The sequence below is a fragment of the Strigops habroptila genome, chromosome 3 (assembly GCF_004027225.2).
Source record: "Strigops habroptila isolate Jane chromosome 3, bStrHab1.2.pri, whole genome shotgun sequence".
NCBI classification, from domain to species: Eukaryota; Metazoa; Chordata; class Aves; order Psittaciformes; family Psittacidae; genus Strigops; species Strigops habroptila.
The window spans coordinates 76,103,005-76,122,247 of record NC_044279.2 but is presented as its reverse complement, the minus strand read 5'-3'; the positions used below and the strand labels follow the sequence as shown (position 1 = coordinate 76,122,247).

At 54.5% G+C, this 19,243-nt stretch overlaps 2 protein-coding genes across 3 annotated transcripts; both read left to right on the top strand.

The window, feature by feature from the left end:
- Nucleotides 1-572: 572 nt before the first annotated feature.
- KCNJ4 (potassium inwardly rectifying channel subfamily J member 4) lies at nucleotides 573-18,092 on the top strand. 2 transcript variants are annotated; one of them, XM_030478168.1, is made up of 4 exons: nucleotides 573-725; nucleotides 1,515-2,719; nucleotides 14,373-14,545; nucleotides 15,771-18,092. In XM_030478168.1, exons 3-4 carry the CDS (start codon nucleotides 14,508-14,510, stop codon nucleotides 17,098-17,100), a joined length of 1,368 nt encoding a protein of 455 aa, XP_030334028.1. In that variant the 5' UTR covers nucleotides 573-725; nucleotides 1,515-2,719; nucleotides 14,373-14,507; the 3' UTR covers nucleotides 17,101-18,092. The 2 variants fall into 2 exon arrangements, with proteins under 2 accessions (XP_030334028.1, XP_030334027.1); XM_030478167.1 differs by lacking the exons at nucleotides 573-725; nucleotides 14,373-14,545 and having other exon boundaries at nucleotides 2,342-2,719; nucleotides 15,771-18,066.
- On the top strand, nucleotides 9,805-12,091 carry LOC115604772 (endosome-associated-trafficking regulator 1-like). The gene has a single exon (XM_030478169.1). The coding sequence runs from the start codon at nucleotides 10,787-10,789 to the stop codon at nucleotides 11,894-11,896; it is 1,110 nt and encodes a 369-aa protein (XP_030334029.1). The 5' UTR covers nucleotides 9,805-10,786; the 3' UTR covers nucleotides 11,897-12,091.
- Nucleotides 18,093-19,243: the final 1,151 nt, after the last annotated feature.

The following is a 19,243-nucleotide window of genomic DNA, read 5'->3' as shown; positions in this document are numbered from 1 at the left end:
TGGACTGGGGACAGTGATGGGGCGATCAGAGGAGGATGGCAAAGGCAGCCTGGCAGGTGCCCAAGCGGGGGCTGCTGGCATGGGAGTTGCTCTTGTCTTCATGCCCAGGCAGGAGAGGGGTCAGACAGTGCTCGCCCACCTTCCCAGGAGCTCCTGCTCCCCTCTATCCACCTGTCCCTCCATCCATCCATCCATCCATCTATCCATCCATCCATCCATCCATCCATCCATCCATCCATCCATCCATCCATCCATCCATCCATCCCTCTCCATCCACCCCTCTATCTCTCCATCCCTCCATCCCTTCTTCTCATCCAAGCCCTCCATCCCTCCGTCCATATCTCTTTCCCTCCTTTCCTCCATGCTCCCACCTTTCCATCCCTCCATTCTCTGCCTCCCTCATCCCCACAGCAGCATCGGGAAAGGTTGGCGGAGTGGGGCTATTTTTGGGAGCGTCTCCCTGGCAACGGCTGCCACCACCGTCTGTGGTGGCTTTTCCATAGGTGCTAAAATATTCCACGCTTCTTATTAAAGACGGTGCCGGTGGAGACAGGCGGGGGTGGTGAGTGTGAGCCACCCCACTGCTGGGGCCGGCGGGCCTGGGGTGACCAGCTCATTGCACCCCGGGGCCACCAGGACCGCGAGAGTCTGAAGGCATCCTCGATGCAACGTCCCCATGTCCTTTCTTGATGGTCCTGGCTGCAGTGGCTGCTTCTTGGCACAAGGTACAACTATTCATCCCTTTGATACTCAAGTGGAGGAAAACATGGTGAAGTCTTGGGGGAAGATGGAGATGAGGAGCAAAAGGCAGAGAGGGCGAAACACAACCTGAAGCTGAGGTGGGTACAGGGGTACATGGGTGCCTGGTGGCTTCACCCACTCTGGGAAGAAGCAAGATGTCTCAGCAGCATTTTCGTCCCTTTACCACACAGAGGAGAAAGACCTGTTGTGTTGCCAGAGAGCTGGTATGCTTTGCCATGGGGCACCTTTGCAGCTGCCAGCTAGTAGCTCATGGGAAGCAGCCCCACAGGCCCTGGAGGCAGGATGTTTGGGAAACCAAGGCCCCCCACAAACCTGGACAAGGTCCTCATAGGGATGGCTGCAGAGGGGATAGAGGGAGCAGGCTGGCCTCACTCCATCTAGGCATTACGGCTCCCCAGGGTCCCCGTTTGAGCAATGGGGAGCGGCCATGAGCGGGCTGGGGCAAGCTGGACAGTGCAGGAGGCTGATGTGCTGCCCGTTTGCAGTTTGCAGCTGCTTATCTGGGTGGAGAGCTACTGAAAATGCCTTCTGCTTGCCCGGGGGTGGCTTTGCCAGGTGAGAGCGAGCTGCACTAACCATGGTGGTGTTCATCAGTGCTGACAGCCATTCCCACAGTGTATTGTGTAAGGAAGCATCCCATGCGCCAGGGGACCTTGGGCTGGTTTTGGGAGGGAGGGTCATGGTCGTTGCAGGATTGGGACCCAGGGGACAGTCAAAAAGTGAGGGTATTTTTATCTTTTTTGACTTTCCAGCACAGGCCTTAATGCTGGGGACAGCAGATGGGACACCAAGATGGAAACCATGCCCACAGACCCTGCTGGCCTGGTGCAGGGCTGTCCCAAGGAGCCTCTGCCTACAGCCACTGCCTGCAGGGATGGGACGCGCTTCAGCTTCTGGCTTTGCTGCCACAGGGTGCCCTGGCCTCTTGCCTTGCCACCAAGAAATGACCTCTTCAAAGCCCCTGAGATGCTACTGGCCATGGAGACCCAGGGGAGGATGTTTCTGGGGCTGGTTTCCCATGCAGGTGGCCGTGCACAACCCTGGAGCCCTGAGGGCTGTGTCTCCTTGCCCATATCCTGCCCATATGGCAGGACACCCCCAGCACTGCACGGTGTGGAGGCCAGGCTGTGGATGCAGGGAGGTGATGCCTCATGGCAAATGCTTTGCACAAGCCAGGAGAGCTTGGTCCTTCCTTAGGGCAAGGTGTCAGCTCAGCATCCCAAACCCAGGTGGGAAAAAACCTCCTTACAGCGGATATTTCATCCTGGCAGGAGGATTCACCTCCCCAGGGGCATCCGGTGGCCGTGCTGTCCCCTTCCCGTTGCTGATGGTTGCGCTCTGGTCTCCCCCATGGTGGCTCCGCAGCTCTGAGCTCACACGCAAGGATGGGCTAAAGTAGCGGAAAGCTGTTGGATCCTACCACAGAGTTACTGACTTCTCAGCTACAGACTGCATAGCAATCAGCGAGGGGGAGAGGCAGCCAGGGAAAAGGAGCGGAGCGCAAAGGGAGGAAGAGTGGAAGGGAGAGGGGCGATTTGGGGACTAGAGCAGGGGGGCAGCGAGGGGCACAAGTGAATAACACCAGGGAAGGAGGGAGCCAGGCAGGAGGGGGAGACCCGAAACCATCACGGAGCCACGAAGGCACATCAGCGCTCCGTGGGATGGATGCTCCGGGGAGTGAAACATTCTGAGGAGAGGCAGAGGCAGGAGGAGAGCGCTGGCGTGGGCAGGGCAGAGTTAGGAGAGGAGCAGGTCGTGGCAGAGAAGTAGCTCTTCAGGGGGGGAGCGTGGAAAGCCCAAGCCAGAGGCGAGTGCAGGCTGCAGAGAGACCTCCCTGATTCCTCCCGTCCGGCTGAGATGCTTCATGGTGAGATGGAGAAACCGGCCGCTCTCCCCTTCCTCTGATGTTGGCTCTGCACCACGGCTGGAGCCGGCGGCAGCCCTCGGCAGGACTCGGGTAAGAGGCGGTGCCGGAGCGCACTGCTCCCCTCACCAGCACGAGACTGGGAAGGGCTTTTTTTTCCCTTAGGAAAATAATATATTGTTTGATCTGTGCTCGCTCTGAGGAACAGCTATAAATATAACTTAGGGGAGATGCGTGGCTTCATATGAGCGTGCCAGTGAATAATAAAGTTGCCTGTCGTGCACGGCATATGCACATACAGCTACTGGGGTGGCCGTGGGCCATGGGGCAAGGGTGGGCACCTGCCTGTGGACCTTCCCAACTTCCCTCCCCATCCTTCACCGCCCTGGATTCAGTTGCTTTGCAGGTAACTTCCTCATTGCTGTTGGCTCCCCACGTTTCCTCCTCACTTGGGGCTGGGTCTCGCTCACCTTTTGTTACTCCTGCCCTGTGCAGGCGATGGTCGTGTTCGACTGTGGGAGAAGAATGGAGCAGGAGACCCGTTCTCTAAACACTTGGGTGCACTCAGGGCAGACCGGCTGTGTTGTCTCTCCCTCTGACAGTGGAGCTTTTTGGATTCTAGACCAGCCCCCCTCTTCCTCTGCCTTCCAGCTCTTCTAGTCCCAGCGTGGCTGATCCTATCGGTGGTGATCCAATGTCCCACAGATAGGCACAGTGCGAAGGGTGTTCTGGATAGTGGGTTGGGGTGAAGGAGCTCAGAGGGAGCTGTGAGGAAAATGCCAGAGGAACTCTGCCTTTGCTCCCTGTTGGCAGGGCCAGCATCCTCACCGTTTGCATGGTGCAGGCAGGTCACCTCGGACATCCCTGTGGCCACCTCCAGCCCCCCATGCCCTCCCTCCCTGGCAAATTGCTTGAAGACACCCAAATCTCTCTGCCAAGAGCCTGGTCTCCCATCCCCACCACCCATCCCCAGCTCCATCCATGGCAAAGTGAATGGCGCCAGGGCCTCTCCCTTCTCCCTTTCCTCCCTTTGGGGGGTGTGCTGCAAAGGGCAGATGGTGACAGTGCACGCAGGGGGCGCGTGGTGAAGGTGACATGGCTCCAAGACTCCCCTCAACCCCCGCTCTGTGCCCTCCTTGCCTTCTCAGGAGGAGGTGCCCATGGGAAGTGGGAGGTGTGGAGAGGGATCTGGGGCTTGGGGTGACCCAGAGCTTGGGAGGGGACAAGAGGGTGTGTCTGGAGCACGTTTTTCTGAAGGTGTAGGGATGTGCCCCTTCTCCATTCACCATTGAAAGTGGCACCCACAGATGCCTGAGTCACCCCGGCATGTGGCCGCCACTGTTTGTAGCCACTGACAATAATATTAAGTACAGGAGGAATATTTGCCTTAGGAGGGAAACGTGAGCCTGGTGGGGATAAAGAATGGTAGGGAAGAGGAAGGATGGTGAGGATGGATCAGCTGGAGACGGCTGATCCCCAGGGAAGTGGGGCTCCCTCTCCTCCACCTTTGCCCTTTTCCATCTCTTCCCTTACTTGGGTGTCAAGACTGAGCACCACAATGTACGACTCTGGCAGGGGGCTGGCAGCATTCCTTGGCTCTTGAGGCCACCCTCCATGGTTTGCAAGGAAAGCCAGGAAGTGTAGAGGTGGCCAGGGAAGGATGGAGTTTCCTGGCAGGACGGGTCCCTGCTGGCCCCTCTGGCCACCCAAGCTCGGCCACTGGCCACCACCCTGTGTTCCTGTGGTGGTATCACCAGTGGGAGGGTGCCAGCAAGGGGGAGGAGGACATGGTGCTGGATACCTGCGCCCGCCGCGTGCTGACATCAGTGCAGACGCAGAGCGGAGCAATTGATGACAATCTGCCCTCAGCGAGTTCCCATTGTCCTGCCTCGTTACTGCGCTGGGTTGGCTCAACCCGACAGCGCGGCCGGGATCAATAGATGGATGCTCGCGTCTTAGCGATCGATCCCTCCCTCACCCGCGCGGCTCCCCAGCCTCCCGCTGGCGTTTCTGTGAATGGCGAGCACCGGGTGCAGCGCCTGCGCCTGCCTCGCAGCGCTGCGAAACCGCGACGGGCTGAGCCCGTGTTCCTCGACAGTGCTGCTCCTGCGCCCCTCGCCAGGGCGGAGGGGATTCGCAGGGAGTCCCTGGGGGCACCAGCGGAGGTTTTCCTCCACAGACAAGGTGGCTTTACCGAGGATGGTCGGTCTGGAAGCCCCTCATTGGGAGAGATGCTGATCCTCTGGCAGTGGGGGGCTCGGGATGGGCTGGGGCCACCTTTGAGCTGGTTCTCACCCTCAGATCTTGCAGGCTTGTTCTCCAGCAGTGAAGGCGGTGCTGTGGCCCAGGCAGTTGAGGGATGGGAGCTGGCTGCAGGGCAACCCTGTCCTGATTGTCCCAGAGACCCATGCACCTCCATGCCTGTCCTCTCGGGAGCCTGGTGGCAGGGCACTTACCTGCAGGGGCAGTTTCGGCATTCACCCACAGGTGCATTTGGGGAGGAGATGCCACCCGGGGCTGGCACAGGCCACATGGGCACGGCAGCACCACTGCTGCTCTCACTGGAGTTGAGGGAGCAGGGGATGGAGGACAAGGCACCCTCCAGCCTGGCACTGCCCCACACTGCTGGCCAGGGACTCCTGTCACCACTGTGCTGATGCCTGTGCCAGCCCCTGCCACCACGGTGGGCCTGCCCCTCGCAATCTGGACGGTTGGTTTATTTCTATGGCAACATTTCTCCTGAAACACTTGAAAGGAAGCCTGGTGCCATGCGAAAATGAGGAAGGCGGCGTACCCCTCTGTCCCCTGCGATGGGCTTGGAGAAAAGACCCCGACACCTCTCCTGCCCTGCTCCTCACCTTCTTCCCTCTCTCCCTCCTCGGTGAGCGGTGCCAGCACTGGTGCAATGAGCCTCATCCCGTCTGCCTCTCCACTGACTGTTCTCCCTTCCCCTGCCTTCATCTTTGCTCTCCCCTTTCCTCTTGCCCACTCCCTTTCTGTGTCAGGCCATGGTGTTTGCTGGCAGCCTGCTTAGGCACCCACGCATAGGACCCAGCCGGAAAGAGGCTTTTAGAAAGAGGATGTCAAAAGTGACCCCGCTATAGAAGAGGGTAAATCAGTCCTGTAGCCACATGAGAACCATGTAATTTGTCCCCACCAGCGGCATGGCGAGCACAGGGGCTGAAGGCACCGGGGATCCCTGAGGCTGGACAGGCAGGCGCTTCATCTCTCCAAAAAGCTTGATGGTATTACTGAGAGGTGGTGCCTGTCATGGGAGTAGGCACAGTGGCCCCAGAAGTCCTCTGATCTGCTGTATCTGTCATTCACACCACCAGGAAAAAGCCTCGTGTCTGGGTGGAGGGGACCAGGCAGAAGTTGTGGGCAGCACCAAGTGCCAGTGGGTGAGAGGCAAGTGAGAGGGCAGGACACCAGCAGGAGTGAGCAGGGGTATGACAGCAACCCATAACAATGGCAGTGGGGAAATTGAAGGTGTAGCAGTGTGCAGATGCAGCTGCCATGTCCCGAGTTGCACCACTTCCCTCCGTACCCAAGCCCATCCGTGCTGGTGGCCCTTGCCATGCCAGGGAGCTGAGGAACAGCGGAAGGATGGGGGGGACAGTCCTCCATGCCACAGGCATCAGGTGGCACTTAGGCCTGGGGTCTTTCAGGTGCATTTGTTTGACCAGACTGAGCAAGCTGCAGCAACACAAGCCAACAGACTTGTAGTGGAAGAGCCTATCGGATCTCTGTTGGAGTGTGGTTTTGCAGCTTACCTGGGACGCTCTCTCAGCTCTGTTCCTGAGAGGAACAGTCATGCCTTTCAGAGGCATGACTGAAAGGGGAGAAGCTGGGACCCCCTCAGGAGTCTGGTGGCTCCACTGGGCTCTGTGTTAAAGCAGCAACAAGGAGTTTGGGGGGTAAATCGCTTTTTCCCTATGATGGGTGAGTGCTGAGCAGCCAGGCCAGGCTGGGCACTCAGCCCTTGTGCAGCAGCCATGTGTGGAGCAGTGGCTGCAGCCTCTCTCAGGTAGGGGCTTGGTGCGGAGCAGGCTTTGCCCTGGGTAACAGCTCACCCTTTGCTGCTGTCACTGTTGTTACCATCATTCATAACCCATTTGCAGGTGCCTGCCTTGCTGGGTGCTTTGCAAAGGCACTGACAGGAGAGCGGCCACAGTGGGCAGGTAGATGGCATGAGCTCCTCTTTTCCTGTGCACTGATAATGATCCTCATCCCTGGTGAGCCAAAAGCCCTGGAAAGGCCCCACAGCACAGGCTCAGGAGGAGCTCTGTGCTGGAGAGAAGCTGAGGTGCAGGGACACTGCTGTGGACAGCCTTTTTACCAGGCTCCTGCAGGGCAGGATGCTCAGTGAAGGAGCTCCTGGGGTAGGGGTTGGGGGAATGCCCTTTTCGCTGGGGCAGTCATGCTGAGGAGCTGGAGGAGGTGACCGGAGTGCACCGCAGCCACCCAGGACATGGGGATCTCAGGGACACCTCAGCGCCTTCAGTTTTTCAGCTCTTGCAGATTTTGCACTGACCCTTTGGGGTCTAGTCCATGGTTTCGGTAGGATGGCTTCTGAGACGCGTATCAGCCCCAGTGCTTCCTCAGGAGCAGCTGGGACATGGTCTGCACCTTGGCTGCCACAAAAGGCAGGCTCCTTTTTGTCCAAGAACACCACCCAGGGAAGGCCAGGGGCCTTCTAAGCATTTAATTTTCCCTGTGATGCCAGCCCACCTACCTCACTCGACAAGAAAAAGCTGGGACTTCTCCCCACCCATGTCCCCAACAGCATCCTCACCTTCCTGCTCGGCCGCTCCCCTGCCCCTGCCTCTTGCCCCCCCAGCCCCATTTCAGCCAGAGGAGGGTGGATGAGTGCCCCTGCAGTCCCACCAGCCCTGCTGCGGGGTACCCCTCTCTCAACCAGGATCCCAGGGAGCGGGTGGCTGCTCTTACAGCACCATTGCCCAGATGGTGTGGCCGGAGCAGGGATCACCAGGGTGGTGTGGGAGCAGGCAGGAGTTGGTGCTGTCACCTTTCTGTGCCTCTTCCCGACTTTGTCATCCTGGGGACCTTTTTGTGGATCCCATTTTTATCTGTTTTTTTCTCCTTCTCTCTCTTTCTCTCCTTCTCTCTTTGCTTTCTCTCCCCCTCCCGTCAGTATGTGGGCTGATCACTGCTCAAACTTTTAATTCAGATGGTAATTGGAATAATAATACGGGCAGAATCCTTCTGGCTCCGTTGCTGCAGCTGGCTTCAGGGAGCTATGAATAGCTCTGAGTCACACACTGAGATGGTTTAACTTCAAATCATTTTGTTTTGTTTTCATATTACCCATCCCCAAGCTCCAGAGCTTCACAGGGAGGGGAAAAAAAATCCCCCCTTCTCACTCCACCCCAAAATATAAACCGGGCAGAGGGAAGTTAATAAAATCCTCTTTTAGAGAGACAAACTGGTCAGCAGATCATGCCTCGCGGGCAGATGGGGACTGTTGGCACTTACTCAATCTATTTATAATTATTGAACGAAAAGGCAGAAGTGTGTATATAAAAATGGTAAAGAGTTGATTACAGCTTCCTCCCCTCACCTTCCATATGTCACTTGCCTTTTTAATATGGTAAAACTCTCCCGCACGGTGACTGTGCCTTCGCGTGTGCTCGTACAGCACCTAGCACCCAGCCCTGCCGGCACGGAGGAGCGACAGCTCGGCCACTGCCTTTCACAGCAAGACAGTCCTGTGGCCCCACGAGCCTCAGCAGGAGTATTTGTGAGGAAAAGGAGAAGAGGCGGAGTTACAAAGAGGATGGAGGGGACAAACCGAATGCTGTGGGTCTGCAAAAAGCCAAAGGGGTCCCCTCTCTGCAGCTGGTGTTTCCACCCTGACTCCCCAAAAGCCAAGAAGGTGTCTGTTGTGTTGTCACCATGCCTGAGCTGGCAGGATGGGTCTGTGGACACTGATCTCAAAACCAGGTGATGCTACACAGATGGTAAGAGGAATAAAGGTACAAAGCACAGCGCAAACAGAGGCTGCGGTATTGACCACAGACAGGAGGGAAGCATTTGCCAGACAACTCTACATAAAGCAAAGACTAAGAGTGTAAAAATACCCTGGGATTTTTCCATCGTCGTCGTTCACGGTGTACATCCCAGAGCACCAGATATGGTTGTTATAAAAAGAGAAGTGGGGGAGTGCTTTAGCGTGGACTTTTCTGTTCTGTTTCATGAGACTCTTCCATCGCAGATGTAAGGAAGGATTGACAATATATGATCTGCTCTGGCAGGGGCTGAAGGAAGCCTGAGATGTGCAAGGCGCTGCACCCTGTACTGGAGATGGAGCGATGGAGACATCACACCGGCACCACATGCCATGACATCTTATTAGCCTGAAGATCCCTCAGGAAACAAATGGCGGCAGCCTGGCCCCACACATCTGTTTGGGGTCGGAGTAGCACCAAGGTGGCAGCGTGGGGCTGGTGCAATGTCTTGTGCTGCTGGAGCGTGGTGTCACCTGGGAAGGCAGGATAATTGCAGCATGGCTGCGGAGTCCTCAGCATTGCTCAATCTAGGGCTGGGAAGGGGAAAGCAATTGGGAAGGAGGGAAGGCCAGCCCAGGCTGCAGGGCTGGAGGTGGCTGTTGGTCTCCAGAGACCAACCTGGCTGACAGCTTCAATGCTGCAAGACAGCACCTACAATGCCCATGCTGCAGCAGCTTCCCAAAGTGCTGGGGGGCTTCCTCAGGCCATGAAATAGGTGGGTATTGATGTATGCTGGGGACAGGGCAGCAGAGGGATGCAGATGCATCCTGCCTGGTATCTCCCAGGACACCCTATGCTGCAACCACCAGTGTGGTTTCATCCCATTCCCCAGGAGTTGGTGCTGACCTCCTGGCTCCCCTCCTCAAGTGGGTCCCAGGAGGCACAGCAAGCTCCAAGGTCCTCAGCCATGCTGCAGGATTTGCATCTCTGTCCTTGACCAGGCTTTCCTCCCCCTCATCCATGTGACAGGCACCTGCCTGTTCAGGGTCTGAAACCCCCTTTTGCTGGAGGCATCTCTGAGCCTTCCACCTTCATCCCATTGTGTTTCAGGTTTCCAAGGGGCAACAGGACCATTCCACAGCCATTTGAACTGAGTTTTCTTAGGGTTTGGCCTCCTGGTACAACCCCTGGCCTAGCCAACCTGCCAGCATCCGTTGTGCGAGCTGGGATGTCAGCAGTGGCCCTTGAGCCATCAGCTGCTGAGAAAGGACAGTGGCTACATCACCTTTTGGTGTGGCATCTCCAGGGGACTAACATGAATGCAAGCCCAATGCGATGGCAGTCCCCAGCCCAGGGCTTCTCTCCTGCCTGTCTGCCTTACCCATGGCGGCACCGCGCGCAGTGGGGGTGTGTTGGGGTGGAAGTGGTAAGCAGGTTTATTTTTGTTCGTCTCCTGGCTCGTGCCGCTCCGAGTTTGTGGCGCCCGGTATTACTAACGCTTCCCTGCGCCAGCTGGCAGCAGGGGATGAATCAGATCAGCAGCACTGTGGTGCAGACCCCTCACCGGACAGTGAGCTTGGGGTGATGTATCTGGCCAAAGCGCTGGTGATGTCTTCTGCTTCTGCCCAGGGTGAGCCCTGCCACCAAAATGCCCTTGGCTTGATCTTGCAGTTTGAGATGCCTCAGGAGCCTGAAGGGCAGGGTTGTCCCCTCTGCCCTATGCTGTCTGCCCGGGGCCAGCTGGTCCCTGTCCCCCCTGCACACTGGAGGTCTTGGGTAGCTTCATGAACTACTCTTTACCCACTGGCAGCATCCCCTAGCTGGAGTCTGGTCTATGGCCATGAGGATCCAGCTTGTCATCCCACTGCCAAAAAGGGCACTTCTGCAGTTGTTTGGTTCCTTTCTCCCCTGGTCATGACCTCACAGCAGTCACACGGTGACATCACATACCTGGTGATTCCTGTTCTCTCCACAGCACACACACAGGGATGCGTGGACCTTCTCTCCGCTCCCTCCCAAACACATGGGTAGGGGGTGGGGAGGGATTTAGGTGTCTGCTTCTTCCCCCACGAGCACCACTGAGGCTGCAGAAGTTGGCACACTGCTTGTCACTGTCACTTGCCTGCGTGGCTCAGGCTCCAGGAGGATAATTTGGATCCTCCTGCTTGCTGCAGCCCAAAGCATCCTGAAAATGTCATGGCTGCTTGACACCTCGGGGACAATGGAGAGGGTCTGCCCAGAATCTCAAGGTTTGGAAGATGACGATGATGACGATGGTGAATTGAGCTGCTCCTGCCACTCTGTATGTCCCCCACCCCAGTCCAAGAGCTATGAGAGTTTGAGTGATAATCAGGTGGAGGATCTAGGAGAAGCCATCCCATTTTCCCTAAATTCTATGCACTCTCACATGGTGAAAGACGAAGGAGAGAAAAATAGAATATATGCTGAGAAGTTGGCTGAGTATGCACAAGAGCTTGAGGAGGAAGCTCAGGAGTCTCAGACACCATTTTACAAAGACATGAAAAGGCTTGGCAGCTTGTCCGAAGATGAGGAACACAGCTGGGCCTGTCGCTTTCCTGTGCATCAAAGGTCACACATTCTCCGAACTGCAAGTATGGCATCGTGTGGCTCCTATGACTCTTTCCATTGTAGCACAGGCAATCACTTGGGGATTGATGCCTTTGTCCCATGGGCCCATGCCAGTGACCCTTATCTGGGGTACCCAGAGTGCACCAAGGGAGCAGAGCCCCACATGCTGTATGAGGAAGCCATCGGGGACAGGCAGTTCCCATCGCTGCAGCTGACCAACGACATGCTCAGAGAGGAGAACACCATGATCAGAAGGGTGGTGAAGAGCATGCAGAGCTCCATGAAAAGCCAGGTGTGCATGATACAGAAGCTGGAGAGGCAGCTGAAGGCCAGCCTGGCCAAAGAGGAGAGGGACGCCCAAGAGCTGCAGTCCTTTATCCAGCGGAGTGAGTGGAATCTCCAGCTAATGACCCAGCGGGCTCTGGAGGCAGAAAGCAACGTGGAAAAGCTGAAGCAGAAGATCTTTGTTCTCCAGGGAGAGCTCGAGAGCTCCAAGGCAGAGATTGAAAACCTGAAAGCAGGCCAAACGCCCGACCTGGGCGCAATGAAGCACAACATAGATTTTGCCTTGCAGAACCTCCACAAGATAATAATGGGCGCAAACTGGTCCATCAAACAGCTCGCCTCTGGAGCAGAGTCGCTGCATTTTGTTGTTGAGGTCCTTGAATCTACTGGCAAAATTCATGAAGTTGAAGCAGAAAAAGAGCCATGAACTCATTGCTGTGTGGGTCCTACAGATGAGTGTATGGATCGAGACTATGGGTCTCCCACTACAGCCTATATTAAAACCATTTGCTCTCACGTGCTTGAATGTATACTCAGATTTGTAGCCTTTATTCTTCATGGTAATACTTTTCTTGTGATTAAATACAAATTGTAGGTAGGGATGTAGTTTTAGCTCTGTTCTGGCACCGTGGACCCAGCAGCAAGTATTTCCCAGGATCTGAGCAGGAAGGTCCAGCTATGGTGGGCTCTGTGCAACAGGCTGTGCCACAGCTCTGGCTGACCTGAGTTCCCATGTGGGAGCCAGGAGGAATCACAGCAGCACGGGATGCAGCACTCTTAAACAGTGTGCCCATCTCTTCCTGTAGTTCTTCCAGCCAGAACTGGAGGTGAGCAAATCCCTTGCATTTCATCTGCTTCCTTAGCCCCTTCTCAGTGAGGTGGGGAAGGTGAGAAGCAGAGTGCTGCACATGGTTTCAGTGAGCAGATGCTCCTTAGGTCCCCCTTCCTCTTCTTTTGGAGCTGGCCACTGCCCAGGCCAGAAATCCAAAATCTCTAGATATTGTGCATCTGTTCCTGCAGCTGGGGAAAGGGTGGTGGTCAGAAACTTTTGGGAGGTTGTGAAGTATCCATACATGTGAACTGTGGCAGTGCCTTTCCTCTGGTATTGGTGTCAGTGCTAGCTAAGGATGTGCTTGGCTTATCCAGGCTGGCTAAGGAAGGCACCAGTTGGAGAGAATGCCCCTCCTCTCCTGGCTGGATCTGGCTTAGAGGGGTATACCTAAATTGCCTGCCCTTGTCACCCCCTAAAGACCTGTGGGACTCTCACCATGTAATCACTGTACAAACTCACCATGTAATCACTGAAGATATGTCTTAGCTTTATCCTAGCAGAACCATCTGTGAGCACGAAGTGACCTTTCCTCATCACCTGCTCATCCCTCAACATTTATGATGAATTTATGTTACCAACCCAGTTTCTGCTGTAGGTTTACCCAGCAGCATAACCTAATTTCCTGTATCTGTCCAAACCAATCCTCCTTTAAGACTTGGATGCTGTAGAGCAGTGCGGGGGTGGGTGCTGGCAAAGTTCAGTACCAAAGTGCTTTTTCCTGATGGGAATTTTTAGGAAGCTGTTCACTTCTACCTCTATATGGTGAGTTGTGGACTACAAGGTTACTGTCTTCTCCTGGTCCCGTAATATCCTTGGTCTGAACAACCATGTTTACGTTGCTGCAGAGATTAAAGTACCTCAGTAACCTTGGTCTCTGGAGGAGATACTGCTGGTTAATCTTCATCCCAGACATGACAACAGCAGTGCTTGCACATCACTTGCTGCTTTCTTGTCTGTGCTCCTAACGGGAGGAAGCTGGTGGCTGCCTTTAGCCACACAAAGCCCCGATCTGCAATAATAATGATGAGGCAAGGATGGTTCTCACCAGCTTTTCCATTCCAGACAACATCACTTGCTGTTTTTCTCTCCTGTTCATGCACGACCACTTGCAAGCAGCTCTAAACCTTGGATTTGCCCCCCAAATCCTTGGATTTGTCGCATATAGGGCAACCACCAGTTGCTCATCATTGAGGCTGAGAGGAAGCAAACTAACTGGCTCTATCTGTGTCTTGCGCTCTACACTGACTGCTGTAATCCAAAGGTTACAGTGCAGGATTAGCATGGGTGTACAAAGCCCTTCCTAATCTGTGAGTCATTACCCCCTCACTGCATTTCACTCCCCAGCAGCTCTGGGCAGGCAGGATAGGTCGGCTCCTGAGTCTTCAGTTTCCCCATTCTTCTGTTTGGGGACAACTGGGTCAGGACATCATTACATCTGCTGGACGTCCTCCCCAAGGCTCTGCTGCTGACCTGCTCCTTGGATGCTGTACACAGGGCACGTCACAAGGTTTGTTTGCTCTAACCAGCTTCTCCTTGACTACCCCTAAGCCCTTCCTTTCCATCAGTTCTCCTTTTTGGCTCTACCCATTGCTTTTCTTCTCTTTGAAACAGGAGGGATGCTCTGCACCCCCTAGAAATAAATTTCCTCTGGATCAGGCTGGGCTGATGGGGATATCTGAGGGCTGCCGTGCATGTCCATGTTTCATTAGTCCTTGTGTGTGAGGTATTTAGCCTGGCTGAGCTCTTGTCCTGCTGTAAGCTATGATATTAATATAATGGCTCAGAGCAAGGGCCCCGCAAGCTGCTCAACCATTTGCCCTTGATCTGGAGAGTGGTGACTGTCTGGCCTTGCACTTCTCCTGACAGTAGATGATGGCAATCATGGGGGCTGCGGGCCATTCATCCCTCAGCTCCTAACCTGCTCGAGCCAGGCTGCAGTGGACCCCTCCATGGACACCTCCAGACCCCTCCTGAGGAAAAGGCCCGGAGCCCTGTGCCCCCTGCTGTGGGTCTGGGACGGGTGCTGTCAAGGGATGCTCTGACTGGGTTTTGCTTCATCCTTCCCTGCAAGGCGTGTGCCCAGGAGCAATCGCAATGGCAGCGCCGGTCCCAGCTCGCCAGAGGTGAAACTTGGAGTCACTCGGTCCCATGTGAGTGCTGCTGCATGAGATCCTGTGCCCTCCCAGCTGCAGCCCCCTGACACTTGATGATACAGCGAGCCATGGGCAGCGTCCGAGTCAACAGGTGAGTAACCCTCCTCTCAAGGATGTTGCTGCCCTGGGCGGCCTGGTCCTCCTTCTCTGGCCCCTCAGGTCCTACCTTCAGCCTGTCTTTCAGCATATTCTTCTCAAATGATCTGCCAGGGTATATTCCGGCTCCAAGGTATGGCTCCTCTCTCCTTCTCCAATCCAAAACATGCTGTACCGGGGGACAGTGCTCAAAGGAGTGCTATGGAGGAGAAGCAAAGCACTGCGTGGTGCTGGACCAGAAATTACAGGTTCCAGCAGAGCTGCAGAAGCTCCATGTCCCCAGGAAGCACAACTCCAGCCTTTAGTGCTTCCGTCACCGTGAGATGAGGACATGGGTCACAAAACCCATGATGGAGGGTTCCAGATGACATGTCCATACTATGGATGGGAGGGAGACACTGCCAGCCTGAGGGGTCCTGGGAGGCTGTGGCTCAGTGGTCATGAGGGCAGAGTGGTCTTGGTGGGTCTATGCACTTGCTTGATTTCCTCAGTGGTCAGAGCATCTTATGCCATCACATCTTTAAGGAGTATCTGCAACTATCCCAGCAGCATGTGAGGGGGAGCAGCAGTGCTGCTTGCAAGGGAGGGGAGCTGGAGGGGCAAATGTCTCCCAGAAAATGTGTGTGGAGCTTCTGTCAGGGAAACTGCCAGCACTTTGGCTGTTGATCTCCAAATTACACCTTTGGCTTCGGATGCAGGATGCTGGGAGCCACGCATGTTGCTGTGGCAACAGAATTGTCCTGAGCGCAGGAAGTGTATAAACATTGTCACCAATGCACCATGAAATCAGAGAGGAGAAAATAGAAACTCTGGGCCTTACATAATGTCAGGGCCAAAGTGTGGCCAGGCAGCGGGTGCTTGCTCCCGGGGTTCCTGGCTGTCCCAGATGCTGTCAGGTTTCGAAGCCTTGGATCCCTCCTCACCACAAAGGCTGTAAAGCAGCACAGTGCTACAAGCTTCTCCTGCTCTGCTGCCCTGTCAGGACTTCCATAGATACAACCTCCTGGCAGCAAGACTTGGCAAATATTGCAGCCGAGCTCCACCAATTTGGTCAGGGTGGCACCACGGTGCAATAACCAGGGAAACGTGCTGTTGTGATATTCAACACAGCGGTACCGTAGCCATGTGAGCCACCCACATGTCTCCCGCCCTCGCTGTCTCAGTGGTTGCTGTTATTCTTCATGCATTTCTGCTGGCAATGCCTGTTTCTTCTCTTCCAGGTACAGCATCGTCTCGACCGAAGAGGATGGACACAAGGTCTCTGCACTGGGCAGCATGAACGGGCACAGCCGGAATGGGAAGGGCCATGCCCCCCGGCGGAAGCATCGCAACCGTTTTGTGAAGAAGAATGGCCAGTGCAATGTCTACTTTGCCAACCTGAGCAACAAATCTCAGCGCTACATGGCCGACATCTTCACCACCTGTGTGGACACGCGCTGGCGGTACATGCTTATGATCTTTTCTGCTGCCTTCCTGGTCTCCTGGCTCTTCTTCGGCTTCCTCTTCTGGTGCATCGCTTTCTTCCATGGTGACCTCAACGCACCAGCAGTGGGAAGCAGTCCCTCTCTCCTCAAGCCCTGCATCATGCACGTGAACAGCTTCCTAGGGGCTTTTCTTTTCTCAGTGGAGACACAGACAACCATTGGGTATGGCTTCCGCTGTGTGACTGAGGAATGCCCGCTGGCTATCATGGCAGTTGTGGTCCAGTCCATTGTGGGCTGTGTTATTGACTCCTTCATGATTGGCACTATCATGGCCAAGATGGCAAGGCCCAAGAAGAGGGCCCAGACTCTCCTCTTCAGTCACCATGCAGTCATCTCCGTGCGGGATGGCAAACTGTGCCTCATGTGGCGGGTGGGCAACCTGAGGAGGAGCCACATTGTGGAGGCCCATGTCCGAGCTCAGCTCATCAAGCCCTACATGACAGAGGAAGGGGAATATCTCCCACTGGACCAGCGGGACCTAAATGTGGGCTATGATGTGGGCCTTGATCGTATATTTTTGGTCTCACCTATTATTATCGTTCACGAGATTGACGAGGAGAGTCCACTTTATGGGATTGGCAAGGAGGAGCTGGAGACAGAGAACTTTGAGATTGTTGTTATCCTTGAGGGAATGGTGGAAGCCACAGCCATGACCACACAAGCACGAAGCTCTTACCTCGCTAGTGAAATCCTTTGGGGTCATCGTTTTGAACCAGTTGTGTTTGAGGAGAAGAACCACTACAAAGTGGATTATTCACGCTTTCACAAGACCTATGAGGTAGCCGGCACACCTTGCTGCTCAGCCCGGGAGCTGCAAGAAAGCAAGATGACTATCCTACCTTCTCCCCCACCTCCCAGTGCCTTCTGCTATGAGAATGAGCTGGCTCTTGTCAGTCAAGATGAAGATGAAGATGATGACGAAGTGGGTGTGGTGTTAGGAGGCAGCACTAAGGAGGAGGGAGGCGTCATCCAGATGATGGATTTTGGAAGCCACCTGGACCTGGAGCGGCTCCAGGCAACTCTACCCCTAGATACAATCTCATACCGCAGGGAATCAGCCATCTAACTCCTCCAGCCTCCCCATTCTACACCTGTGGCCCACAGTCTCCTCTGTTCTGCACCCGTACATAGCTGGATAAGTCCCTTGCCCACCAAAAAATGCCTCCCATGACTGTGTCTCAACCCCTGAGTACACCAAGGCCTGGAGCTGCTCTGATATACTCCCTTTCCCGTGAAGTCATACTGCCTGGAAGAGGAGTGAGGATACACCACTCTTCCCGTGTGTGCAGTTTGTGCTAGGACCCCTTTCCTGCCCAGAGACAGGAGAGCAGCAGGCCTGGTTTCTCATCTCTGGAGAGGCAACAGGAGTCCCTGCTCTCAACAGACAGACTGGGACCTACAGCAGGTGTTTCTGCTGCTGAGGGAACAGCAGACTTTCTCAACAGATACACTCTCAACATGGGTAGGCACCATGGCTGTCAAGAGTTGACTGTCACTAGGAAGGAGAGAAGCGATATCTAAGCACTGACCAGATGAGGATGGATGGGAGAGTTTAGGACTCTTGGAGGAAGTGGGGAAGGATCTCAAGGGAGGGGTTTACTTGCATGTTTATTGCTTGTTGAACATGACTGTGTATAAAACAGAATGAGAACTGAAATCCATATTCTTCCACTGTAAATGCCAAACTAGGAGACAAGGACGCTCTATGTAGCCTACTCTGCACTCTCCTTGGCTTTTGGCATCTGTCACCTCCAGAAGCAGCTCGGCTCCACAGACTCAGACCCAGTTCTCCCAGTCCTCTTGCAAAACACATCCTGCTCCTCTCCGGAGATGCCTGTGAGAGGATGCAGGGCCCTGTGCTTACACACTCAGACTGCTCCCTGGCACAGTGCAGCCGGGTTGACAGACAAGTGACCTGACTGGACAGCAGACCCTCAACTTCCTCCTTTTACCTCCTCTGTTCTTCTCCCTGCTGTCATCAGCTGTAAAACTGAATTTGTAACTATTTATTTTTAATAAAGTCTAATATCCCAAGGGAGGTTTGGAAGTAAAAGAGAGACCTCAAGGCTAAAGCTAGGTGTAGAGACTGACGAGAGTTATTAGTGCTGGTGTTTGCTGTTTGTATGGTGTTGGTGCCTGGAAGATTGACCACAAGGGCTCCCCTGTTCTGGGCCTCTCTGGTAAGGACCTACAATAAGAGACACAGAGAATTTACTCAGGGAGAAGATCATACAAAAGAAGGTATGGAGGGAGGCATTTGCATTAAAATTACCGGTAGGATGGGTCAAACAATCCTGCTTGCTTTGGAGATGAGAGTTTTGCCCAGGGAAGGTTTATAGACATGCTTGATGAAAAGGCAGAGATGTGTAAGACACTGTTCTAGATGTAAGGACCAAAAAACCCCATAAAAGACCCCAAAGCCTCTCTATTTTTATTTGCTAGAGACAAGTAACAACTAGGGGGAATGAGGGAGGACATCACTTTGCTGTCATTCCACAAAAAATGCAAAAACCTAATGAGATTTTTCCTTTAGGAGCAGCAGAATCACTCCTTCAAAACCGTAGATGATATGAGGACAGAAAGACAAACAGGTAGCTCAGGAAGATGCTCCAGGCACCCAACAGTTGTGCTATGGGGGGAATGACTGACGAAATATGTCCCACCCAACCCCTGATCTACACAGCAGAAAACCAGCATCTTGATATCAATTTGGAATTGGTTCAAGAAGCAAGAGGAAGGAGGGAAGAAGCAGAAGGGGAAGGAAGGAAATAGTAGGAGTGAGAGGAAGAAGCAGGCACAGCAGGCAAGTGGAGGAGGAGGAAGGGAAAAAGAAGAAGAGAAAGTAAGGTAATATGGAAGTGCATTTGAGAAAGAGTGAAGAGAGGCTAACAAGACAAGTCTAGACCCAGATGTGGCCATTTCTCATCCCAGCATGTAGGTTCTGTGGGAAACAGCTGCCCACCCAAGCAGTGATCTGACACCTTTGGGAAGCCTTGCCAAGAAGGCAAGAGGAGCTGGCAGAAGGATAAGAAGAGAGCAGATAGATGACAACCAAAGAGCAAGACATCAGGGTAGGGGTGGAGAAAGGAAAGGAATCACTCCTAATGCCTTCCTCTTTTCCCACTGGGCACAGAGTGGGAACAGGAGATCTTAGGTTGTGGTGCCTCCTGACTTGATAGACAGCTTCATTTTTCCACGTGTCCCTGTCC